This window comes from Acomys russatus, chromosome 8 (assembly GCF_903995435.1).
Source record: "Acomys russatus chromosome 8, mAcoRus1.1, whole genome shotgun sequence".
Lineage (NCBI taxonomy): Eukaryota > Metazoa > Chordata > Mammalia > Rodentia > Muridae > Acomys > Acomys russatus.
The window spans coordinates 70,434,195-70,461,928 of record NC_067144.1 but is presented as its reverse complement, the minus strand read 5'-3'; the positions used below and the strand labels follow the sequence as shown (position 1 = coordinate 70,461,928).

Sequence of the window (27,734 nt, the reverse complement as noted above, 5' to 3'; positions counted from 1 at the left end):
TGGAAGAGCAGCCAGTGCTCTTAACTGCTGAGCCACTCCCCAGCCCCACTATCCTATATCTTACCAGATACAAAATAGCAGGTATTTTCCTTGCATTTACTGTGTGTATGTGTGTGTCATGGACACTCAATGTAGCTTCCAGAAAATTTCTCTTGTGTATTTTTTGGGTCTAAAAGGAACAAACAGATTAATTTACAATTTTGCCAAGAGGAAAAAAATATTCATTGTCTCTCGGAAATGATTTTCCATTTCCAGGAAGCAGGGTTGCTATGAGGGTAGGAAGCTTCTGAGACTGGGCTGGAGTGAAGAATGCCCAGACCCAAGTCCATAGCCCTCAGCACACACTACTCCTGGGAAATTTTTCTGCTAAAGGGAAAGGAAACCAGGGTTGACAACTCAGCTTCTCCTAAGGATGAGGTGATGTGTCAAGAATCTGTATCCAGGCCTATTCTACAGTGGCCTGCTCTGCTCTCCCAATGGGCAGTTTTGAGTGCTTAAACCCACCACATACCAGGAAATGAAAGATCGTATTGGGGTGAACCATGTGAAATTGCTGTTTAAGTAGGGCACGGTGGCACACTCACCAGAGGGATTTATACACACGCACACACACACACACCACAACACACACCACAAAATAAATGTTAAAAAGAAAACGCTTAAAGCACCCACAAAACACAAACCCCAAACCTAGTATCTTTAAACTCCAAGGGACACTTTACTGTTTAATCCAACTTTAAAAGTCGAGACGATAGGGGATAACCAAGATATCTGGAAAAAGAAGAACACAGTTGTGGGGGAGTTCATGCCCCAGATGTGTGAGAGATGAGCTTACAGAGCAGGTGAGCGCATCTCTTTAGCAGTAGCATTCAGGGCAACTTCAGCAACCATGCGTGAGGTGACCACTTGGGCCAGAACAACCAAATGAACTGGAGCCATAGTGGCCAGTAGGATGAGGCCAGGGCTTCTGAGCTCACCACAGTCATATGGGAACTGTGCTGGGCATCCCCAGCCTCTACCCACAGGAGGGAGTGGCCCTCTGCCTAACACCCACAGGGTCAGATGGATTCTCTGCAGTCCATGCAGACTGGAGAGATGTGGGGGAAACCCGGAAGGAGAACTGAGGAATGAAGGGTGAGAGGGAACCAGAGAGTGAGATGTGAGGGACCGACCCACCTTGACAACTGCGTCCCACCAGCAACCTCAACACCGGGGAAGGAGCACTGTTACAGAGAAGAGATGAGGCCTGTAGACTTGATCACTGCTGCAGGAGAGGCCGGATGGGCCCTCACCCACCTCCCTCCAGGTCTTTACATCTAGGTCCATACAAACCCTTCTTCTTCCACCCCACCTGGCTCCTTAACCCTGTAGGTCTCCACTTCAGCATTATTCCGTGTGTCTGTGTGTGTGTGTGTTTCTGTCTTTGCCTGCAGCAGCAGCTCCCCCCCCCCCAAGTGCTGGATGGCCTACCCATGCTATCATCCAGCCACACGTCTCCACAGGACTTAACACACACCCCACACATATTTACATGGACTTTGTTTTCAGTTGTTCTCTCTCCAGAACCCAGCAGGGCACTCAACACATGGCAGATTTATCACACCCTTCCCAAACACTTTAGCCAACTTGGAAAAACTGCAATGGAAGGGCAGGGAGGCCCGAGAAGTGAGGTTCTCATGGACTGCATCAACCATGTGTCCACTATGGCTAACAGTGTCATCCATGTACATGCTGATTTGTCTCTGTAGAGGTCACAAGAGTATGCCTAGCCGACACGACCCCACACAACAGGGAATATGCAGGTCTGCCTTTCTCCACGTGTACGCCGGCATTCACTGGTTCCTTATGATGACACAATTTCTGGACCAGCGTTTTGTGCCCTAAGCCAATCACACACCTGTCAATGTGTCAACAACATAAACTAAAAGTCCAATGAGAGAGCTGACAGCTAAGCTGGATGGTAGGCTTCCGCAAGGAACCACTGTTTACATATGGACAGGGCGGGGGAGGGGGTGGGGTAGTGCCACTCAAGGATTATGTCTGTGTGGTGCCCCTCACCACTGCCAGATTCCAACAGCAAGAACACAGAGACATTGCCATCTAACTTTTATATGAAGAATTTAATTATCTATACACATAACTAATCCAAAAGGTTGTATTACAATGGTTAAAGCCGCAAGTTTATATATTTATATATTTTACATTCATATCCACGAAAACACTGAAGCGCAAGTAGACAGGAGGGGCTGCCCCGTCCTCTGCACCATGTGAGGGGAGAAGGACCATGACACAACTGCCAGCAAGCGTCTCCCCAGGAGGGAACCCAGAGGGCCGCTATGTTACACGAATTACTAGGAAGCTAAATGGTGCTTCCGGCTTCCCCACCCACTTTCTGTGCTGTCAGCAGTGGGCATCTTGTCCTTTGCTTTTTTATTGAGAGCTTCCAACTAATGTCTAGAGACACGCATGGCTTCAGCTGCAGCACAGTTAACACATACACAGACTAGGAGCGCCGCTTCGTATTAATCTGTAGAAACTCCACAGTCTAGTTAAAAAATGTAAACACTGGAAATTAATTGCAGGGAGACTTCTATACATTCTTTCTTGTCAAGAAAATTACTTGTTCAAAATATTCCATGAAAAGCAACCGGAGTAAAACTTCATGTAACAGAGACTAAGATTGTAGGTACTGCTGATCATGGCCACCTTGGCAGTGGTGTCTTACTGATTTATGGTATGAAAACACACCAAATTAAAAACTCAAAACAAAACACCAACGCAACCAGATAAATCTGAGACCAAACGGAAACACAGGTGCTTTCTCATGTGGCTACAAGGTCACTGTGCAAAATAAACTAAATGCGCTAGATGAGAGCATTGTACACGGTGGAAGAGCTACTTCTTCAGTACAGATGTGTTACATGCGCAACAGGTACATGTGACATCACAAACAAGCATAACAGCTTCTGCTTAGTCAGGCTCAATCTACACATCTTCAAAACAGGCACACCCAACTCCTCTGTGCTCTACGGCAGGGGAGAAGCCCCAAACTACACAATTTAGTTGGTAACACTGGACAAAATGGAAAAAATACATCAAGTCTCAGATTTATGGACATTTGGAACAATTTTTTAATCGCACATGCAGCATTCCTTGATAGTGGGTCTTTTTGCAAAACCAAAATAGCAAAGAAATAATCGATTGATTTTTTTTTTTATTAAAAGGCTAAAATACACATTTAAAAATAATCTTAAAACTACTGAAAGCGCCCGTGTAGAGGCGAGGCAGTCAGTTTGCGTAACGAGGAAAGCCACAAAAGGACCCACCACCCTGTGCACTTTTGCAATCTGCTTCTGTCTCTGCAGCAATGACTCAGACACTGCGGTCACATGCAACTAAGGTCAAATGAGGTAAACTGCTCTGCAGTGAGTTCTTCTACTCAGAAGGCAGTAGGTGATCATGCTGCAAGTCACATGATCAAGGCTGCATCTCCCATCATCCCTCTGGGCAGTGATATGGGATAGTGGGTCTCTTTGAGGACTTTCAAGCCTGAGGGGGGGATGGACAACATATGATTCCTAGAAAAAGGAGGAAAACAACACATAAGCAAAACAAAACAATGAGCAAAATTCAAGCTAGGAAAATGAGTCAGGCATGTACACAGCATGGTGCCAAAACAATTTTTTAAAAAAAGGAAAAGAAAAGAAGAAGAAGAAGAAGAAGAAGAAGAAGAAGAAGAAGAAGAAGAAGAAGAGAAGAAGAAGAAGAAGAAGAAGAAGAGAGAAAGAAGAAGAAGAAGAAGAAGAAGAAGAAGAAGAAGAAGAAGAAGAAGAAGAAGAAGAAGAAGAAGAAGAAGAAGAAAGGGTGGGGAGGGGAGGGAAGGGAACATGCTACAGAAAGAATGAAAAATTAAAAACAAAACCAACAGCCCCATGAGATAGTTTTGCATCACAGAAGGTCTTCAAAGAGACTGTTGCAAATGCAGCAGTGGTCTGCCTGTAAGTTCTGCAAACCAAGCTTGGCAGATCAGAGCAATGCTGCATGTTTTACGGGAAGATACCAGAGCGGAGCGGAAGAGAACTGCCAGGGCACTTACATTGCTGGCTTGGGTCCATGTCTGTGGTCAGCTTCACGTAATTGGATGGGAAGAGCCCAACTTGCCCATTGACTTCTCCTTTCCACCAGTCCGGGTCCTCCTTGTTGAGGACGTTGATGATCTGGCCCTTGCTGAAGGCCAGCTCGTCATCGTTCTGCGCGGTGTAATCGTACATCCCGATCACCTGGCACACTGCAGGAGACAGGGCTGGGTGAGCGGCTGCGCGGCCAGTGGCACGTGTGCAGCAGGCCACTGGCAGCCACACATTCCTCCTGGATGGTTTCCCCTTCAGAAGGGGTGAGAGCGAGGCGGAAGGAGGACCCGAAGGAGCTTCACAGGGTGTGGGCAATGGAGGAAGATGAGCGATTACATTTTAAGGCAATAGCAACACTTTTATACTGTCTTACATGTCCGTAACATCTTCCCCCTTCAGGGCACTGTCAGCACACAACTGGACCTTACTCTGAGCACAGCTGAAGGGCTTGCAGTGCTGACTCTGGAGGTCAGGCTGGCACCACCCAGTTCCCATACAGCACAGCCAGCCAGTGTCATAGCACTTGACGGCCTTTATTTTTATTTTAAGTCCTTTTTGTGATTTTGAAGATCTAGCCCAGGGCGCACACACACTAGGCAGGTGTGCTCTACCACTGAGTTTGCAGCCCTGGCTGTGGCCTTTAAAAAAAAAAAAAAAGAAAGAAAGAAAAAAAAGGAACCTTTAAATCTACCACCTGATCTCTTTGCACTTCCAGCCTCAGTGAAAAGTAAAACCAGTGCACTAGGAGGTGATTCTGCTGTGCCTTCTCCGCTCAGAGACGGCAGGCTGACCCACCCACTCTCACGGCCTAGCATCTTCACCACTCTTAACCAACCTATGCGCAGCTTCAGGGTTCTCAACCTCACCAGCTGAGAGAACAGAGTCATCTCAGCAGATGACTGGGGGCTTCAGCCATGGCGAGGGGCTTGCATGCTGATAGGAGAGGGTTCTGCCAAGTCTCCCCAGGGGACAGCAGATTCAGAGGGCACCCTACCCCACTGCCTACACAAGGCCTCAGCGCATGCAAAGAGGACCAGCTGGGAGTCTGAGCTGAAATCACATTTACAGGTCCTGACAGTTCTTGCAAGGACAACAAATTTAAAGCTGGTTTCACAGGGGACATAAAAGCACAGACATGCAACCACAGGTGATGACAAAACAAAATTTTCACACTCTCCATAGATGCCACCCAGTATAGGGGTCTAAAGAGCTAAAGCAGAAGTCTGCCCTCACCGTGAGCTCTGTCAAGAACAGTGGAACAGCTAACTCATTGTCTTAGATCAGAAAAGGGCAGGTGAGCCAGCCGCAGCCCCCTGCCTCGGTTGGCCCTCTAGGAAAACACACACAGCATCCTGTCCAATTGGTGAGCCCCCTCTGTCCCCAGCAAATGCCACAGGGGAGGTAGTTCAGTCTTTTACATTATGGCCAACAGAACCATGGCTCCAGTGCCAGCTCTTGACCTTCTGAGGCCCCAGCAGTTTATTTTTAGGGGTCCTGTCTGTTACCTAACCCAATGGCCCAAATCCTAGTGAAAATAGCTAGAAGGAAATCAAGAGAAAACCCAGATTTTAATGCCCTGCACAGGCTAACAAGGGCTCTGCTGTGCTCAGTGCAGAAAGGTCACTGAGAGCAAATACAAGAGCCAAGCACACGTGAAACTAACACAAGGTTTCATATGAGAAACCTGAGTGGAGCGGACTGGCCCGCAAGCGCCTTACCTGCTGGCAGCGCTGCAGACTTGGGTAGCTCAGTCGGGGTGATTTTGCTTGTTCCAGGGCTTAGAAGTTTGACATAATTTGCTGGGAACCAGCCTATCTGGCGCTTTTTCCCACGAGCCTAAGAAAAAAATAATAATGCTTTATAAAAACTAAAGCCCATCTTTCTTACACAATTTGCTTTGTAGTCGGGCACCACACAACACTCACACTGAGCTGGGATATGAAGGACATTTACTCTCACAGAAATCAAACGTGGCTGTTACATTCAAAGTACAGCAGCCATTGGTGTGCGGAGCCCAGAATGTTCCTCAAGGGCTGGATTGTGTAGAGCACACATTCAGCGTATCTTGTGGCGTGGCTAAGAGAAAACTAGGGCTGGAGAGATGGCTCAGGGTTCAGAGCACTGGCTCTTCCAGAGGATCCAAGCTCAACTTCTAGCCCTGAGGAGCAGTGCACAGCTATCTGTATCTGGAGACTCTATCTGACACCTTCTTCTGGTCTCCACGCGTACAAGGCAAGTAAGTGGTGCACAGACATGTGTTAGGTAATACCCATACACATTAAGATTAAAATTAATTTTTTAAAAGATAGAAAACTAGTTAGCATTTTGCTGCTAGAGTCAGGTAATGCAAACATTTTGGTGCATGCTATGAGTCCCCATGAGAGGCTGAGCACCTAGGGTGCCTTGGCGCAGGACAGCTCTAGGAGGCAACAGTGTTACTATTCTCGATTTTGAGGTACCTAAACTGAGCTTGAAAAGATACACTGAAGTCCCAGGGCTACAGTACCATGCCTGAGCTCTTTATGTAGCTGTCAGACAGTGCAGAGAACACCACATGAATGCACACGAGCTCGCAAGCACACCTCTCTGGAAGAAGACTGAACTCAGTGGCTGCTCTGTGAAGACCCGGGAGTAGACCCCAGCACCACCACGGCAGCCAATCACAGTCTGCAACTCTAGTTCAAGAGGAGCAGGTACTTTCTTCTGGTCTTCATGGACACCAAGCACACATGGTGCATAGACATGCATGTAGACAGAATAGCCACACACATACAACAAAAATTAAAAATAAATAAATAAATAGATCTTTAAAAATAACTTAGCTGTCCTGGACTCTGTAGACCAGGCTGGCCCAGAACTGAGAGATCCGCCTGCCTCTGCCTCCCTGAGTGCTGGGATTAAAGGCATGTGCCACCATGCCCAGCTTAGAGGAAGACTTTTTGTTAATTTTAAATAATAACTATAATACCTATTCACCAAGTAAATAAATAAAACCAAACACCACCACATCATCCCTCTATCCTGACTGATCAACTTATCATGGAGGAGAACCTGGGTGACTTGTAGACACAGCTCAGATTTTGGTTGGCTAGATGGACGCCTTGCTCTGCACTGAGTGCCACGTGGCTCCCAGCGACTCTGCTGCCCCACCTGGGTAGCTTTACAAGGGCAGATCACGGACTCCTCTCTGCTGTCCACTGTGGTTCCATGTGTAGACTCTCCACATAGGGACAGCATAGCAAGCTGCCTACGTTTTGGTGAGGCCCAGCGCCATTTCATACTGTTTTGCATGATGTGTCAGGAGTATGAGGGTTAAAACACGTGCTTCTTTAAGGATCAGAGCCAATCACCCACATGTAAAAACAGAATCGTGTGGAGAGGCTAAGTGATAGCATCAGCGCCAATGAGGAAGCACTGCGTGACGTGCACATAAGGCCAGCCCTGTGTCCAGAGGAAAGTGCAGTGCTACTGGCTGCAAGAGCCCCAGAGGCCTTTGGGAGAAGCAGCTAACCCTTGGAGACCCAGAGGCCAGTGGGAAGGAATGTCATGACCGGTGGTAGTGAGGCACAAGGCCCAGGGGCGTGGCTGTCTGGGAGCAGACAGGCTGCTGCAAAGGAAGAGGTATGGTGGGAGCACGTGGGAATGATGAAGGGAAGCCAACAGCAGACACGAGAACATTCTCAACAGGAGAGACATGGACCACAAGGCCAGTGCAGTCACGGCACAGCTGTACAGGATGGCTGGCTGGGCTGAGTGGCCTTCTCCGTGTCTGTCAGGGTCACGTTCCAAAGCAGAGGAGGAATCAGGACTAGAGGCACAAGGTCACAATCCTAGCATCTGAGGCGGGAGAATTTCAAGTTTTGAGTCCAGCCTGGACTACACAGTGAGACCCTGTCTCAAAAGTAAGTCAAGGCCGGGAGTGGTAGTGCAAGCCTTTAATCCCAGCACTTGGGAGGTACAAGCTGGCGGATGTTTGTGACTTTGAGACCAACCTAGTTTACACAGTGAGCTCCAGGCCCGCCCAGGGTACACAGTGAGACCATGTCTAAAATAAGCAGACACACTACAGTTCTGCATTTCCCACACACAAAGCAGAATGGATTTCCTGGACTCAGGGTTCTCCAACATGTACACTGTTCCTGGCTAGTACCTCGGGACGCTGTGAGCCGAGAACCATGCCCAGAGGAAGCCAGTCCGCCTTCCTTCTGAGGAGGCTCCCTGTGCTCTAACCACCCTGTCCTCCGTACCCACCCTTCTGTCTCAGACTTATCTGCCTTATACCATCCTGCTCAGAGCCACGCTAGCTAATGTGATAAGCAGAGTTGTCATGGGCTTATTCAGTCGGGACACTGAGTTCCCACAAAGGGGCCGCTATGAATTATCAGTTCACACGCGGAGACCTCCTGTGTTCTACGCAGGCTCCAATGCTGGACTTTAAAGGAGAAACGCTGTATGCGTCCCTTGTATACAAAACCAGACAGCTGGTGGGAAACTTAGCCCTTTGGCAGGCCGCGAAGGAATGCCTGTGTGGTGAGCCATTGCCCACACGCTCCTTCATGAAGAAAGGGAGAATGCCAATGGAAGAAAGCCAGGTGGAGCCTGCAGCCTCAGGCTGGGGGGCACTGAGAGAGAGGAAGCTGGAGAGTAGGAGGAAGGCATTTCCTGCTCAAGAGCCAGCAGGCCAGTCTCTTATGCACAGTTGTTCCTATGTGTGCCCATGTGTGTGTAGCTGGGTCCAGGATCCTTGAAGATTCCAGAACACAAGAAGTTCAAATGTTATATTCTCACTCCTGAGAGGCAGAGCCCTACACAGAGGCCAACTGCAGCTGCCATAAGAACTAAAGGTAGCAATTACGGGGACAGTGCACAGAACATGCAATATATATATAATTATTTACATGTACATATGTGTACCCAAAGAGGCCAGAAGAGGTCATCAGCTCCCCTGGGCTGTTGTAAGCTGCCTGTTGTGGGTACTGGGAACCTCTTTCAGGTCTTAATCACTGAGCCATCTTTCCAGCTCCCAAATCATGGTTCTTTAACCCTACATTTCAATAGGCATGTATTAAAAATGTGAGCCACAGTATAAAAATTGAACTATAGAATAAGCATGTTTTAGTAAAGTTAACCATGCTATAGTTATTTGGTCTAATCTGGTCTCTACATCCTACAATCGTGTCACATATTTTCATTTCATAGAGAGTTCAGGTAAGACTCAGAATTTTTTTTCTGTAAGTTTAGCCATTGATGCTTTTGAGGTGTGCAATCCCTCCCTGTTCCACTTTAGTTAAATGCTCCTCAGTTTGCATTTATCTTATGTTTGCTCAGGATTAGCCTCAGCTGCTGTAATTCTGCTGACACTATGGATCCTGTGCCCTTACTAAGGTAGCATGTTTGCATGAATAACATCTGTTTGTCTCCACTGGTGATGATCTTTTTAACACCTGAATAGGTGGTACCCTAGTTCTCAACTGTGTGATCATCAAGTCCTTGCAAATAGCAAGCATTGTATGGAGCCACCAGCCACCACACACATTTTCCTGTCCTTCCATGAAGTCCCATCAGGAAGCATCCTGACTCTCTACCACAGTGATAGCATACCAATCCTTCTACAGTGCCCTTGTGTCTGGAATGGTGACATGAATAATGTGAAACACAGGAACAGGAAATGATACGATGGACAGATGTGATCTGCACAAAAAGACACCAGCCAAGTGAGCACATCTTAAACGTGAATATGGAATACTCTACTTCTGTGTGCCAGGCATGACACACAAGGATGTCTCTGTACAGGTCCAGATTCCATTCAACAAATTCTCACTGTCTCCTGCACCCCCAGTCTGAGCTTGGGGAACTACAGAATACATGTTCAGCTGACCCCAGCTCTCAGAACCAAGTGCATAAGACACATGCACCCCTCATCAGGTACAGAGGTCACAGGGAATGGTTCTTCATGTTTTACAGAGAAATACGATTCCTTGGGGCTTTGCATATTCACGCTTAGAGAGTTTTAAATGAACACAGAGACACTAACTTGCAGCTCTCCTTCCCACCATCCACCTGGGTTCTTTTTTCGGATCAAAATGAGCTGACCAGGAGCCAGGGTGAGCTGTTCAGGACCAGTAGCGGTGTAGGAAGCAATAACCTGGGCAATTTCTGAAAAACAAGATCAAATGTTGTGGTGTACTGTCAGAGTGAGAAGGCATTGCTAAGACACAGCCATGTCCCAGGATGAGCAACCAATACCATGGAGACCAGCATCCTGTTGGCTCCCACTCCGTGCTGGGGCTCTGGATCCCTGATACCCCTTCCCAGGAGCCACAGTGCAAATGCAGCCACCTGGTCAAGGGCCCCTCACGGTCTCCGGAACTAACCAACTCCTTGCTGTGCAGTCACATCCTGCCTGTTCACCAGGCTTCTTGTCAAAGAGCCCCCCACAGTTACTATGAACCCCAGTGAAGGGCCAGGGACCTGCTCCCCCACCTCCATAAGTTTGAGTATGATTCCTTCTACCTGGATACTAACAAGAGAAATTAAGATTTTCCTCAGAAACCCACAGGAGCCTGGCTGCAGCTCACTTACACATGGTTTAGGACTTCTTTCACTCCTACCAACATAATCGGTTGAGTCCTGCCTCATACTCTGAGAATGATCCATGAATTTCTGGTTTGAATCATGAAACTATGAGTTCAACTTCTTATTTCAAGTTACAGGAGACACACAGAGTTATGAGAGCTTTATGTAAAAACAGTAATTCAGCATAGAAGGAAAAAAATATGTAACTAGTTCTATAGTTCCTGACTCTGAATGGTCCTATGAGAAGACTCCCAGGACCAGAGCCCAGACACTGGGGCAGCTGAGGCAACAGGTCCCTGAACCCGTGGATACAGGACAGACTGTTTACTCCTCCATCTCACTCCCACCCGATTGCAACAACTTGAAGAGTAGAAAGGACAGAAAGAAAGAAAGGATGGCAAGAAAGAAGTAATGAAGTACTACAGAAAGACAGAAAGAAAGGGGGAAGGCCCCCACACTGATGCCCCCGCCCCGTTCTGCAGCGACAAGGGCAGGAATAAGATCCTAACCCTTTAACAAGCCCACATGGCTCTGTCGCACAATCTGAGGCTGGCCACCACAAAATGAGGGGCAGAGATGGCCTGCCTGGTGCGCCTCAGTAAGCCCAGGAAGGCAAAAAGCTGGGCGCCACACTAGTGTGTCTCTGGCCGAGAGCCTAAGCAGAGAAGCTGTATGGGGTGAGGACGCTCCTCCGGCATGCCAAGGACAAGTTTTAAATTCCAAGTTTTTGGCTTGGAGAAAGTCCCAGTTAGTGTCCTATTTGGCATCAGCTGTTTCTGCTCCTCAAAGGACTGGGCAAATGAGCTGGTTGATCTGCCCTGACATTCTGAAAAGCTCCTGTGTCCCCAAGCAGCTTGCTAGTTCCATGGTAAAGTGAGGCCCAGCGGAGCATTGTAAGTGAACTATCTTTCTGGGCTCTCTGGGGTGACAACTCCCAAGAGCAGGGACTCAGTCCTGAGTTCCAACTCAAATCCCTCTGTCCTGGCCATGTGAACCTAACTAGAGCTGAGCACGCAGCCTTCTCAGCACAGCAATACCCATTCAAACCTATAATTTCCTAAGGACATGACAGCAAAACAGCACCAACGACCTTGGCCAGGACGTCAGGCCATATCAACCGTATCACTTCACAGCTGCTTCCTTCTCTTTTTTATGCCCCTATTAATAGAACATGTGATTTCGCTCAAACAAACTAAAGTTTTGGATTCTGAGGCACGACTATCACTTTGTACCTTCAATGGCTGCCTGGGGAAAACCACCTGATTCTAAATTAATGAGACCTGACATCTGATGACGGCCACTGCTGCACAACCGGGCTTCGTGTGCTGACAGGAGCTAGCCAGGCTTTCCAAACCCAACCACCCAATGCCCAAGGAGCAGCTGACCCTGCAGTTCCTCAGCTCTGTATACACCAACTTCGCACCATCCTGCCTGGGACAATCTCCACGGCCACAGGTGCAGCGGCAGCTACACCGCAGAGCCACGGACACGGAACTGGTAGGAAAGGGTCTAGCTGGGCTCTGCCAGGGCAGACTCCATGGCTCCTACTGTAGTGAGCTGTAATGAGCAAAGGTTGGGGAGCAACTATCAAGTACATTCATTAACATTGAAACACAAGCATCGGGGTTTGTAACTTACCAGGTTTTTTTCCTAAACTCCCTGTTTTCCCAGCAGTTCCAGAGCCCTTAAAACAGAGCAAAAGGTCTCATTTGCACGCTGAAGAGTTCATCATGCAACTTTAAAAAATGGTTAGTGATACAAACCCACCGAAACCCTAAAACCCCTCTTCATTCTGAGGAGATGTGGAAGCACGTGACAACAGGGAGCATATCAGAGACACGGGTGGAAATAGGCACTTTGAGACAGGTGGCTTTTACTGTGTGAGTGAGCGAACATATGGCCCTGTAGGCCAGGAAACTCAGGGTTGGGCTGTATGTGGCACAGGCACATCCTGGAGCTGGGCAAATCCAACAGAAGGCTCCGTGCCAGTAGCACTAGGCTCACCCCGTCAGCTCACTTTACCACCACATGGCTAGGCAGGAAATACTACATTAAAGCACAGAGACAACTGCAGAACCTGAAGCTACCACCCAGATTTACTATACTAAAGTATTGGTATTTCATTATATTTGCACTAGAATTCTCCTTAAGAACTGAACCAGCATCGGAAGGATAGACCCCCACCCCTCCCCCTTCACTTCTCTATCCAAAGAGGGGCCGATGTCCTGCGCGGTGTTTCTACCCAATTTCATACTGTTTGAGCACCAACTTTTTTCTTTCCACGCTGGAAGCACAATAATACAAGCAACCCATAGTTTTTTTCCAACAAGTAAGTGTTCCAGAAACACTCTGGGGCTGAATTCCTCTGGAATAGCCATGGAACTTTAACCCAGCTGAGTCAGCCAGCAGAGACCACGGGAGCCAGGACAGGGGCCAGAATGTAATCTGTGTGACAAAGTGCTTTATTGTCAATTAGTGCTCCCCCTTGAGTGCCTACCCTTGTAGTAAATTAAGCATTTCAATTGAAATAAAGCAAAGGGTTTAATAAACCAAGTCAGAGTGACTGTAAAGATAAAAATACACAGTATGTCTATGAGGGACGTACTTTATCACTGCTGCTAAATTCTGGTCACTGAAATTGAATGACCATTGAAGAGGCAAGGTTTGAAATAAATGTTTACTCTAATTAATGAGTTCAGTAATAAACCATTAATTTTCTTGCTTTTTTATAGCCTAAGTATCAAATAAGGGAATAGCAATGAGAAAACAAGGTTGCAGTTAGTTCCTGTACATGAACGTGCCACACACAGAAGAAAGCAACAGGCATTGTCTAGCCAGAGGTCAGGTGGCTCCATGGTGTCCCTGTGAGAAGCCCCGCAGCAGGCCAGGTTCTGTCCTGCCTGAGTCTACAGAAAAGCTGCCCCAGACAAGGACAGCCCCTCAGACCCACGGGTCCAGTCTGGTGTCTGTAGCAGGGTATACTGAGTCCTTTTAAGTTTGGTAGGAAGCTTTGCTCTCACATTGAACTTTGTACTTTTATTGGCATTTAAATATATTTGACTTAAAATCTTAACTGATAGCTATTCCACAACCAGTAATTAAATAGCTGTAGACTACGGTGAGGAACACCTCACAGGCCAGTTGGCCTCTTAATGCCACAGTGCATTAAGTTGTTGTTTTTGTTGACAGAATTCAGGTGCTGTTAGGCACAAAGCTATAATTTATTAAAATGTAATGTAAGAAATGTTTTCAGTGTAACAGATTATTATTATTATTATTATTATTATTATTATTATTATTATTAAAAAAGCTTAAATAAGTATTAAGGCTATCTCTATATACATGTCTGTCTATCTATCTATCTACACAGAAAACTTAGGCAAAATTTCAACGTGTAAAATAAATTTAGATGTGAACCGAATGGTCTTGTTTTTTCCCTGATCCAAAAAGCAAGCTCACATTTGAGAGTGCGCACTTCTGAGGCAGGGGCTGAGGCTTCCTACCCCTGAAATGCAGTCATCATGATCTCAGGGGAGCCAGCTCCTGGCCTGGAGAGGGTTGGATTTTCCCTTTCTAGGTCTATGAAGTCCAACCAGCCAGCTGTCTTACAGGGAAAATGATTTCTCCCCAGTTCCTTTCTGCCAAATTCTGCAAGGGTGGGCAGACTTACATCCAGAATTTAGCAAGCTGCTCTCAATACCGCAGCAAGCAAACATTCCCCAAACAATAGTAACTCAGATTTTTTTTTTTTTTTAAAGCACATAAAATCCTTTCTGGAGTAAGAAGGTCAATAGCAAGTGTACTACAGACAGCAAGTTACAGAGCCCACCCCCAGCAGAGTCACTAGGACACAAGGCCTACAGAAGAAGCCATATGCACTCTCCGTCTGTAATTTAAATGACAGTGAGTGCCTGTCCCCTCTCTCACACTCAGCCATGCCACTTCTACAGGCTCTGTCAGTGTTTCCTCTCAGTGCCTACGAGATGTGAGTGGGGGAAGAAAGCAACTATAGGTTTACTGCTCCTAAAAAACCCCTAAGGTTCATTCCTGCCGGCTTGTTTCTATGTTTCTGTTAAATGGATAGAATTATGCCACAAAACTCCCCTAACTTGAACTTGGCTACTATAAAACACCCTCCAACCCCAGCCATTTTGTTACGATTGCATCACCTCAAGACCACATCCTATGCAATCTGAAACCTAAGGAGCCATTTCCAACCTATAAAGGACAGTGGCAATGCCCAAAGTATACCAACCTCTTGGAACTTAGTGGTTTTCTAAACATAGATCTGACACTTTCTACTGCCCACTATTCGGGGTCAGTGTCACCAGAACACCTTCATGTACACAGGCAAAGTGCTGTGGTGAACATCTAAAAACCAATGGCCGAGAAGAACTAAACAAGCGAGTTTACTCAAAATCATAAACTGGTTGCATGCAAGAATATGATCAACCCTGACCATGAGAACAGAGTGATGAAGAGCAGGCCCTGAGTGTAGTCTCCAACTAACCCAGGCTCTGTGTGAAGGAGACTAGTGCTTGCCCCACAGGGCCTAAGGGCACAGTCAGATGGCTGCAGGCCACTTTAATTACCATCATCACATTGCGGAACTCAGCAGAACCCAACATAGCATTCCACCGTCAAACATTGTGAGTCCCCGCCAAGAGAACCACCACACAGACAGGGAGAGGAGACAGTTAATGTGGGTTTACCTCTGAATCTTTAAGCCTCACATAGTTAGAAGGGAAGACTCCGGACTTGTCGCCCACCGTTCCTGTCCACCAGTCACCATCTTTCTTGGTAACCAAAATCACATCCCCTTGCTGAAAGGTTAAATCTCCTTGCTCAGAACTCTCGTAAGTGTACATGGCAATAAATTCTGGAGAAATATTGAAATATGAAGAGAGCTTGATTGTTTAAAGACATCCCAGACAGCTTTGCAAAAGCAAGGTTATGATTCAGGAAGTCAGGGTGAGATCCATTCAAGAAACACCCGCCACAGCTTAGCCCACAGTGCCATTCCCGAGCTCCATGTTCCCCACTGCACATATAAATGCAGCGCACACGGGGGGGGGGGGGGGGGGGGCTGCCGTGGGGACCCAGCCACATGAACTCAAGCTTAGTGCACTGCACATCTCCCCACTGGACATCAGGGGTAACCTATGATTGATTGACACCCATCATCTCTCTAAATGAAACAGGTTCCCAGGTAGCCTCAGTTAGCACTGTGTGTTACTTTGTGCTTGTATGTGGTAGGGCGTGCTCACATGAAAGATCTTGGTGTGCAAATATCCGTATTTCAGCTTTGAGGGGAGCATGTTACAGTTTTAGAAGGCTTTCAGATACAGTTCATCCTGTTTATCAATCAGATGGTACACCACTCACTATTTAAGTGCCTGAGTGAACACTTGAAACACATAGTGCCATATATACAAACAGTAGCGGGGCTATGTAAGAGCCAAACAAAACAGTAGTCATCTGGCTATGGTTGGGCATCTGCTTGTCACTCCCGTTGCATAAGCAGGTAAAGAGGACTGATGACAACAGTAACATCTACCTAACCCAAGAAATAACCATTTGTTTCTAACAAGCTTATTAGAAATTACTACTCAGGGGATTCAGTCTCAAGGAGTGGGAGTGTTCTCTAGTGACGCCAATCAGAGGTGTGCGGTCCCCGGGAACATCTCCCTGTAACTCTATGTACAACTCTGCTTTGCTCTGAATTAATTACCCTTGAGGCTCAGAACAAAGAATAGTCAAGATAACCAACAACAATCCTAGATACTAAATATAAAAGATTTACAGAAAGAGACATGTTTCATCCATTTTGTCTTAGGCCTTTGTGTATTTTAAGTAACAAAACTCAAGCAATTCAGACCTGACACGCTGTATTGTTACATTGTAAGATATATTACATCAGATAATACCCTTCCAGACACTGGATTGATACACTGTAACTCACATTACCTCAGTGCAGACTGCAAGGTTGGCTAGCAGCTAGAAGTTTGGTATACAGATCTTCACGGGCCAATTTTACATTTACTTTACTTTGTGTGTGGCTCTGTGTGGAGGTCAGATGACAACTTGAAGAAGTCAGTTCTCTCCCGCCACCATCTAGGTATTGGGGATCAAACTCAGGTTGTCAGGCTTGGCCACAAGCACTTCGCCAGCTGAGCTATCTTGCCAGCTCCTCCCCTGGCTAATGTGAAGATCTCTGTCCTAATGAAAGCTGAAATAAGTACACAGAACAAAACCCTAAGGTCTGAGCTAAGTGGACATCGCTAACCATAGGGATTTCCTTCAAATGCAGGTGACCAGTGACCTGTGCTGAAGCCACCAGCCAGGACTGTCTATTGAAGAAGAGTGCTGGACCCACAGCTGACACAAGGTCAGCCAACTGTCCTTGGGCAAACAAGACTGTCTTTGGCCCTCCATTCTCATAACAGAGAAGCCATACCACCTCACATGGTGATCAAAGCTCTAAGGGGGCGGGCGTTCTTTCTTTTCTTGCTCGCATACTTATTTGGTTTCTCCATGTTCTGGACACCGATTGGTCACATCTGTTCCCTTTTTCTGCTCATTCCTACCTGGCCGTTTCTGACAGGATGCTGGACATTCTATACGTTCTTTGGGTTATTCAATATATAAGTCACCTTCTTTAAATCCATTTAAAATCTTGGAGTATGCTTCAAAATGTTTAGGAAACTCAGAAATGTGCCCTCTAGCTGATAGCAGTATTGCAATCCCAAATGTAAGGAGCCTGCAAGGACTACAGAGGCTTAGGTGCCCTGCCCCACCCTGCTCAAGGCTGTGGGAAAGCCAGGCTCACTGGGAGACTCAGAAGGCTCTCAGTGGCTCCCTCTCAGGAGACATTTAAGAGAGGGAACAGGCCAGCCCCAAGCCACTACTTAGATCTACCCAAATGGATAATCTGTTTGAGTCTAGTCTGCAGTCTATCCTCCTACAAGCTTTCCTTCCACAGGCCTGTAGTCTTTCCTGTGTTTTCTAATGCCCAACTCATTTCAGAACACAGAGCATTTAAGAAGGGAAGCTGCCTCTATTCTGCTGCCTGATTTAAGAGTAAGTATGGGTCGGTCAGGTGGGACTTATTTATCAAGACCTCGAGTACCGCAGTCTCTGCACATGCTCTTCCACACTGCTGTCTGATGAGAATGCTCACTGCCCCAAGTGGCTCCACCAGTAAGCAAGGAAACAAGGCAAAACAGAGAGGAGCAGACATTTTCCGGGTTTCATTCTGAAAGCTTCAAACGTTTCCTCATAATCTCTAAAAGAATTTCTTCCTCAAAGGGTGGTATTATACCCACTTCACAGACGAGGAAGTTGAGGCAAGACTGAGATCATGTAATTTCTATGAGAGAGCCAGAATATAAATTCTCCCAGACTAGTGAGACTTGATTACACAACACACTTATGTGTTTGCCATTGTTTTGGGCAAGAGGTAAAATTTGTTTTTAACTGGGCTGAAGGCATGTTATATCTAAAGAGAATTTGCCTTGCTCTGACAGTGCTAAAATAATTATTAGGAGAATGTGGCTGTAAAAAAAAAAAAAAAAGAACATGTGAATGTGCAGAGGTGACTATCCTAATAGAGTTCATATAATAATAAAAAATACATATTTATATAAAAATAAATAATAGTCCAGTGGGATAGGTGGACTTTAAAAAAAAAAGTAATAATGAAGCTTTATAACTATGCCTATAAGTAAACAACAATTACTTTAAGCCTTCCTGAGAATGGAACTCTATTCCTGGGAGCCTGAACCAGCTAAATCTTCCTTTTGCTGCTTCTGCTGAAGCAATCGTTCCAAGAATTCTGTTTTCCATGAGCAAAGTCTCCAAGGGACACACACTTTCCCATGGAACACCGAGCAAACCCTGTCTTCACATAATGCACTGCAGACACCTGTGAGGTGGCCATACCCCTCCACTGACATCTGTCACCACAGCGTCTGCTGCAGTGCTGCCTGGGTGCTTAGCTCAGGTGGCAACCACTCAGTGATGACAACAGCGAGCATGGAGAAGGCCAATGAGGTCTCAGTTACGAAGGCTTGGTTCATTTTGAAAACTTTTAAATAACACTTTCTATAGCCTGGCACATGATATCTAGGACTACACTGTACAACAGAGATCAGAGGGGGAAAAGCAATTAATCATTTGTGTAACAGATACTGAAAATGAATGCGTCAGGTATAAACAGGAGAAACAGGTTATTCACTCAGGGGACAGAGAAGCGATCTTCTGCCTCGGCTGGGGTTTACCATGACATTCATGGTGTTCTGAAGCCTTCGCTGACTTGTACAGTCAGTTTGAAAACAGCAGCTATTTCTGTAAGTCAGGGACTGCTACAGGGGAAGGCAAGGCCATGACTGACATCTGCTCAGACCCTGATCCTCAAAGGAATGCAATGGGCTTCTCTCGCGGCCGGATACAGTCAGAGAATCCAGTTTGGAAGATCAGTGCCTCTAGCACTCCTCTGAAAGGACTTCATGCAGCCGTTTATATAAAGCACTTAGCTCACTCAGGCCCTCACCTTCCCCAGGAACGGCGGGCTTCGCTGCCGGGGAAGCCACTCTCTTTAGGCTGGCAGGGCTTTCCGTAGGGCCAGTATCAATGCTGTACGGAGGGAAGAAAAGAGTATTTTAATTCCCAGCTGAAAAGGCCACACGGCACTGCGTTCTCTTTGAACAACCCACAGCTGCAGCAGCTACCCGCTATGCTGGGCGCACAAGCTCAGTGTCAGTCTCTTCAGCATTGTCTAGGTACTCTGGGGCATTTCAGCTAGCTGTAACCTCTTACTACTCCCAGCTGGTTTTGGACACCTTCGTATGTTGGAATACCCAATAACAATTTTGGGGTTCTATGCTACATGCAGACACCAATGAGGAAAGCTATTCACCCATTCTTCCGATTACTTCCCCAAACACTTGATCTCAGGTATTCGCATGTATTTGGTACTGCACTGGCCACTAAGCATAAAGAATCACAGTTCCCAAGCAAGTCAGGGACGCTTATACAAGATAACGCGCAACACAACGCAAGGCTTCCCTGCCAGAGGGGATCGGCGGCTCACTTTCTGTGCTTGATAAACAGAGTCTAGCTTTTCAGAAGACAGTTAGCCTTCAGCGCCCACCCACAAATCGTAGCTAGTACAAACAATAATTTCTAATACTGTTTTCATCAAATAGAAGCAGATAAATAAAAATACCTTGTGGATTTCCTTACGGGCCCTGAAATGAGTTTCACGTAAGACTTGGGGAACCAACCCTTCTGACCTTGAACTTCTCCAAACCACCACATGTCTTGCTGTTCCAGCACGGTGATGACATCATTTTTGTTAAAATTTAAGTGGTTGTCTTTTTTGGCTCTCCAAGGATACAGGGCCTGCGCTTGTAGCCCTTCCACTTTTTCGCCCTTGTGTGGAATGACAGAAAGGACCTGTGGTTATGCTGCTGTCTGTTAGCAAGCATGGTGAGCACACGGTGCACACACAGCCACGAGGACACTGCCTCAGCATCAAGCATGGTGAGCACACGGTGCACACACAGCCATGAGGACACTGCCTCAGCCGCACCACTGCTACACACCCTGTGGCTTCTCAGCCATGGCTCATCTCAAAAGCTGAGCCAGAAGCCTGCCAGGTACGCCCAGAGGCCCCACTGGGCTGCTTCAGTTGCACTACCTGTGTGCTGTCTGTATTTCAAGAGGCAGATACTTTAGGAGCGGACTGCTATTTCAGTTTGGGTGGACACATGCAAACAGGCCATGTACTGGACTCTGCTTGTTTTATTCCCCTTAATTCCAGATACTGTGAGATTATAAGGATGAAGATAACATCATTTCTGTTCTCTCCACATAGTTTAGATAAAGCATTTTATTAACCTTGAGGTGCTCTAAGAGTGTCCTCTAGTAAGTAATTTAGTGTGCAAAGAAGAGATGAAAGCAGCTAAGTCTACCATCTGGTTGGAGGAAACACACTACACTAAAGTTCTGTTTCACTGCAGGATCAGAGAGAAAAAGACGGATGCCGCCTCGGGGCGCCAGGGACAGTTTCACAGGGGAAGAGGCATTTGAGCTGGGTCTTGAAGGGCAAGAAGGGTTCTGAAAGCTGGGGCTGCAGAAGGGCACTACAGGCCAAAGGCACAGCACAGGCTCAGGCCTCGAGGTGGCGCGCTGAGTGCACGGCAAGTGGTCCAGGAGGAGGAGCAGGATCTGGGGCTGAGGGCAGCCTCGGCTCACGGAGGGGTGGAGCAGGGGGCAGCCTCGGCTCACGGAGGGGTGGAGCAGGAGACAGGGCTGCAAAGGCACGTGAGGCACTTATTATCTATTTAAAAATCATTACGATAACTTAAAGAAACAAACAAACCAAGTCCCACTTCAATTATCCATGTAAACGGATAAGGAGCAAAAGTTAATGCCCAAGGGGAGTTGGTCCAGAGCCAGCACGCTGGCCTGAAGTGACTTTTATTTCTGCATTAAGATCTTGCTGGACAAACAGGAAAACTTGTAACTGGTCAGCAGGTCCCATGGGTATGTCTGCAACCACCCAGCCTGCTTGGCATGGGTCCTTGTCTCTCTTTGCCTGTAACACTCTAACTTCCTTCATCTTAGCCCAGCATCACTATTCCCCACCTCCTATTCTTCCCACCCCCTGAGCCATAGTGATTCTGCCTTGCCTAATCTTTTCTTTCTCTCTTTCTTTTTTCCAGATCAGGAGACATGGTTTCTCTGTGTAGCCTTGCCTGTCTTTGGACTTGCTTTGTACACCATGCTGACTGAGAATTCACAGCGATCTGCCTGCCTTCATCTCCCGAGTGCTAGGATTAAAGGCATGGGCTAACATGGCCAGCTCTTGCCTAATCTTCTAAACTATTTCATGGAGTTCCAGGACAGAGTGGAAGGGAAGCCGTTTGCTCAGTGCCTTCACACAAGTGTGGGATGTCTCCCTGACATTCTTACCCTATGTTGGGTTCCTGAACTGGCCGACAAGACTGCGATGCTGGGGCTGAATCTCGGGCCGCCACTTACTGATTCCATGACACTTAAGCAATTGAGAGATTTCTCCAAGCCTCAGTTTCCACATCTACCAAAGAGGTGGTCTCTTCTAAGGCTGTTACAATGTTCAGAAAGACCAGTGCATAGCCTGTGCTGTGATTATAGCAACAGCAAGGAGACTATAGTAATAGAATCTCTGGATTCAAGCTGGGCAGGGCGGCTAGAAAATGTGAGTTGAACTTATCCTTCCTGTCCTGTTCTTTTTTTTTTTTTTCTCCAGACAGGGTTTTCCTGGACTCGCTTTGTAGACCAGGCTGGCCTCGAACTCACAGTGATCTGCCTGCCTCTGCTTCCCGTGTGCTAGGATTAAAGGCATGCACCACCACATCCTGGCTTCCTGTCCCACTCTTAACTCCTAAGCCTCTCCACTACACAGGCCTTAGGGCTCTCGCCTCCCCTGGAGGGGCCAATGCGGTCACCTAGAGTTTTCCCAGGTGCTCTCTATGGTACAGCCCTCATCTTTGTCTCCTTCCAGATCCATGTTCTGCCAGCCCGCCCGACAGCGCTAGCTGGAAGCCCCCCTTCCACCCTCACACCCAACTCCTTCTCACTGCAGAGTCTGCTCTCTCCTTTCCTCACCTGGGTCATTCCTTTCCCTCTGGCTCCTTTGTGCCTCCCACCTTATGGCACCGACCCTGCTCTGCTTTCCCATATCCGCGGCTTGGTCACAGGAACTCGGCAGGATCTAGGCTTCTGCTTTAAGTGCTCTTAGAGCATGGCTGCTTGTCTTCCTGCAAACCCCCTCCCCACGGCTCTGCCTGGTAGCTCCTCCAATTTAAGTATTTCCACAACAGAGACTCCCTGCGATTGCCTGGGTGGGCATTTGCTGTTTGACTGGTTAATTTCACCCCTTTTTCATCATTACATTAACCAAGGAGAAATGTTCACAATAGCAACAGAAATACTGTTCCATAGCAGGGTTTCCCATTAGCCTGAGGTCAGCCTGCCTTTTCCAGTTCAGACTGATGGGGTAGCCAAATGGGCTGACCCAGAATTCCTTTCCATGCACCCTGACTCCCCATTGCAGCTTTGATGCCACCTTTTCAGGGATAGTTCTCAGGCAGACACAGGCAGGATAGTTTAGGCCCTCTGAACTCTCAGGCTTCTGAAGCAGGCTCAGGCAGCCAACCCAGGAGGCCGCTTTTAAATGACATTGCCAACAAACGCCTGCTGAAATTGTAGGTGTAATAGCCCTAGCTGCAGATCAGACTCAGTCTGAACATCCTCACTAACTGCCCTACCTGGCCCAGGACGGGAGATGGGGAGGAGCCAGTGGTTGTGGCGGGAGTAAAAGCCGATCTCTGCCTTAGCTGGCCAGCACTGGGCACAGTGAGAGAAGGTTGAGCTGCCCATGCGTCCCAGTTATCCGTTTCTGCTTTCTCGTTTGTGCTGCTGGGCCACCTAGAAGGGAAAGTGCAGGGATAAGCAGTAAGCACACCCTAGTGCCTTAGCATTGCAGGACACCCACACCCATAACGAGGGCACCCTGGGGAGCAGAAGTCTGAAATACTTATGTGGCTTGCTAAGTACAAAGAGGAGGAAAGAACGCCTGGCTTAGGTTTGACTCTGTACACAGTCTCGCCATGCTCCTCGGGCCAAATGGAGTGCTCGCCTTCTTTCAATGGTCTTTTCTAGAACATCTGACATGCTGGGTTAGTCATGAGGTTGCCTACAAAGTCCTACCACACAGCATCAGCTCAGTAAGGAGAAAGTGACTGTGCACACAGGAGACACTGCAGCTTGGCAGCCAGGTCTCAGGCCCGAGTGTCTCACAACAAGCTCCTGTCCAGATGCCCTGAGGCCATGGTGACCACAAGTGGCACACCTAGCAGGCCAGCTACCTGCCCTTCTAGGAAAGTACCAATTTTGTGATTTTTATACTTTTAGATAAGTTCATCTGTTTGGCTGCAATGTATTGTTTATATCTTTATAAGACATATAGGCAAACTTAAAAATCAAAATAACTCTCTTGAGATGGTGTGTCTTGATTTATTTCCAGTTTGGAAAGTTGCTTTTACATACAGCAGAAGATTTGCCTCCAGAGTTCTGAAGGAAGGACAGTGATCTTGTTCACAGGAGAAACAAGAACAAAGCCAAACATGGTATTATGGCTGAGACTGGAGCCTGCCTCCCTGCACAAAGCCCCAGATCAAGTCCCCAGCACCACGTTCGGTGGGCGTGGTAGCACACACCTGCACTCTGAGCACTTGGGAGGGAGGGCCTTAGGAGAGGCTCAAGCTCACGTTCCTGGCCTATGTGAGCGCCTGTCTCAACAACCAGCCATGGTAACAATTATCTCTCCTAACTGGAGCTTCCTTTGGAAAGTCAAGCTTTTCAAGCAAGACCAAAACAAGCAGAGTCTGAGTAGAGCTCAGTGGAAGGTTCTCTCTTTAGTGGAGACTCCCTCCACAGCGGGCATGTCAGCACCCTCAACCTTTACCTGAAAACCCCCTTGGGAGCTCCTTGTGATTCGTCCCGCCCCTCCCACCATGCCTTCCTGTCCTCTTTGTAGTTACTCTTTGTCTCTCCCTCTATTTGTTCTGTCTAATCTTTCTCTAAAAATATGACTTGACTCCTTGCCTTCAATGTGTTTTCCTAAAAGGCTATTCATTCAACTTGAAAATAAATGTAAACCTTTTCTACTCAGACCCTTGCTGCATGCTAGTGTGAAACAGATCTGGGCAACTGCACATGAAGGCCAGAGACCTACAAATGTAAGTGTAGGCAGCGGCTTCATTTATCATCTGAAACCTTGGCTTATATGCTGTTTGTCGAACATTTCCTGATGACCAGGGGTGGAGAACTCCACGCACGCACCCTTCTCTACACTGTGCACTTGCTCAGCAGGAAGTGTCTACAGAAGCAGCTTTCTGTCTTACTCTAAAGCACATGACTGATTGCAATTTTTGTTCCTGGCTAACACAATAATGTCATTTCCCTGCCTGCAGGAAATAACACTTTTTTTTTTTTTTTTTTTTTGCTGACTGGCGTGAATGTCAGCACAGATTATTAGGAAGTTGTTGTATTTCTCCATTCCTTCCCCCCAAAGGAAAGGTACATGTAAACGATGGGCCAACAGCGCTGGCTTTATTTTGCACCCTGGTAAATCACTATTTAGCAATGGTATCACTAAACCTAATTCAGAGGTCAAGTACCCCAGATTGTCAGTAGGCCAGCCAGTGGAGAGGGTCACGAATACACACCATCTCCCTTCAAAGAGGAACAACTCAGACTCTGCACACTGGAAGAAGGAGAAGGATGACTAAGTTTGAATTTCAAAACTGTCAAAGACAGCATATTAACACGTACGTGGAACTGAAGTCGGCCCAGTTGTTGGGGGTTGCAGAGGGTTCAGAAGAGGTCACTGGCAAAGGAGCAGGGGTCTCACGCAGAGCCAGTTTGGGGGCAGGGGCAGATGTCAGATCGGTCACTGGTTTGGCTGGAGTGGGAACCTCATTTTCTGGAATCTTCTCTGCATAGTTTGCAGGGAACCATCCTGTCTTTCCTTTTAACTCTCCTCCAAGCCATCCTGGCTCTCCAGTTTGGCTTTCATCCACCTGTGGGAGTCACAATGTTTCATTTAAACGGAATGCAATCAACCCTTGAGCACACCCACCGTAACACACCCACGAGCCCCTGCCTGAGTGACACACTGCACGGACGGTTCTTCATCTCAGCGCCAGGGAAGGGCAAGCTCTGCAGCGCATGTTCTTAGGCTGGCCTCTCTCCTCCGAGTTCCTGAGGACAGCTGAGATAAAGTGCCTCAGGTCCTTGGACCTCTAATTCAGAGTGTCAGATCTCTGAATTGTGAATCCCTCTGACAGGCTTCACTGCTCAGGGAGCCATGTAATTACTAAAAATAAATTGACTTGGGTTTATTATTTCAAGCAAAGAGTATACGAGCATAAAGTTAGTGTTCTAAAAGCCTTCACTAACTAGGCATTTATTCAGCATAGGGACAATGAGACTAAAACCAAGAACAAGAGCCGGAGCTGGCTTTGCTGGGAAGCAAAGCTGACCCACGTGTTTTAAGAGCTCCACAGATACGAGATGGGGAAATGACAGAAGTGCTTATTCACAGCCATTAGTTTTAGTGAGGCTATAATTTTCTTTTGTACAAGCTAAATTTTAAAATCCACAAAATTCCACAAAGAACAGAGCCTTTTATTGAAAAATTTCAGAGGGGTCACCTACTATGCCAAGTGTATTTAATGTTTCTGTCTCATCTTAATTCTGCCCCCAAAAGGATCACTCAAAATGGCCCAAGCCATCCTACATATCTCTACAGTTAGCTACCTTGCTAGCTTATGGGCAGTGGGAGACAGCTCTGGAGGACAGTGTACTTGCAAGCAGAATGTGGGCTCCAGGGCTAGAGTCTAGCGGGTCCTAGACTCTCACCTGCACACATGGCCTGAGGTTGAGGCATCCTACACTTCACTGACTTTTCAGAAACTGCAGGAATTGGGGAGGTCTCAACAGAAAGCCTGAACCAACTTGGGTCCACTGAGGGGCAGCAGGCGCTGTTCGTCACTGAGCCCTCTCTCCAAAGAGCAATTTTTAAAGCTGAGAATTCCCCACAGAAAAGGAGGATTCTATGGTCATGTAAGTATTTCTAAGGGGCCTGTTTTTGCTTTTTAGTTTGGTCACTGTTGCTCACACTCACAGTAGTCCAAACATACTTTTCCATCCAACTCCCTCCACTATTGGGCTCTTCCCCTTTTCCAGGCAGTCCCAGTTGCTTCTCTACAGGACGATTTATCATAACTGAGCTCAAACGGTGGGCTGCTCCGCCTTCCCGGCTTATGTTCACTGACGGCATCGTGCCACACTGCATCCGCTGGGCACTGCAAACACAGCTGCCTCTAAGCTACCAGCACCCTGAGTAGGTCCTATGCCAAGCTCTCCGACCTCCAAACCAGGCCTGAAGGAAATGTCAGGTGGGAGCAAGGTAGGAGTTTATATCAGACACAAAGGACTCAAGTATAATGAAAAGCCAAGGCTCTGCAATCTGACTGCCTCAAATTTAAACACAGGCTCTGGAGCTATTAACTGGGCAGGTTTAACTCCAGATGCCTCAGTTTCTTTGTCTACGTTTGGATACATCTTTGTTGCTTTGTTTTACAGACAGGCCTTCTCTGTGTAGCCCTGGCTGTCCTAGAACTCACAGAGATCCACCTGCTGCCGCCTTGCAAATGCTGGGATTAAAGGTGCTGGCTCCTGATAAGTCTTTATAACTTTGCCTGGCACATAAAAAAAGTTTAACAACGTAATTTTTGAAACTCAACTCTGCCTGTATCTGATGCTGTCATATCTGGACTTTGGTCCTGGTACCTAGTTCAACCTAGTTCACTGTGAGCAAGCTTCGGTTCTCTGCTCTGGAAGCCTGCCTGGAACCCGGGCACCTCTGGTTAACCTTCTTGCCAGGGTCATCTCCTTTAGGAAGCCATCAGTATCTGACCAGTGCTTGTCTGGAACTTTCACTGCCACAAATGCCAAGTGCTTTAGCTCGCCACGACCTAGGATCTAGGGACTTTGGGTGGGCAGGAGGACTCAGATCCAAAGGTGGTGTCCGACCCATGCTCCAAGGAAAGGTATGGCCCCCACCCAACTAAGAAAACACACCCCATCTGCCAGCAGTAAGGACAGAAATCACACTGCACCTCAGTATCCTCAGGAGCTAGAGGAGGGACCCTAACCCTGCTCCAGCTTCACCAACAAGAGCGCCCATCTCCCAGGCAATGATGAAATTGCCAAGGGCTTTACTTACTGCCCTCAACAACGGCCCTGACATAGTCCTAGGAATGTGAAGTCACTCTCAGGGGATCCCCACTTAAAGGACTACGTTTAAAGTCCAGAGCAGGCAGCAAGATTTCATTCTTAACACTTAACCACTTAAAACACAAAGGGTCAACATGAAACAAGACATACTTCTGGAGTTAAAAACTGCCCCAAATG

General features: G+C 47.3%; 1 protein-coding gene across 3 annotated transcripts in view; it reads right to left on the bottom strand.

Annotated features, from left to right (window-relative positions):
- The window catches only part of Itsn1 (intersectin 1), a 184,597-nt gene that overhangs the window by 36,217 nt on the left and 120,646 nt on the right, over positions 1-27,734 (bottom strand). For 2 of the 3 annotated variants that reach the window (XM_051150250.1, XM_051150251.1), the window contains one exon: positions 25,049-25,336. In XM_051150250.1, coding sequence (XP_051006207.1) covers positions 25,064-25,336 — 273 coding nt within the window. In that variant the 3' untranslated portion in view covers positions 25,049-25,063. Of the gene's footprint in view, positions 1-4,096; positions 4,289-5,848; positions 5,967-10,164; positions 10,287-12,344; positions 12,391-15,418; positions 15,586-19,257; positions 19,341-19,932; positions 20,139-23,020; positions 23,181-25,048; positions 25,337-27,734 lie in introns of those variants that run through there. The other variant, XM_051150253.1, reaches the window with a different exon arrangement.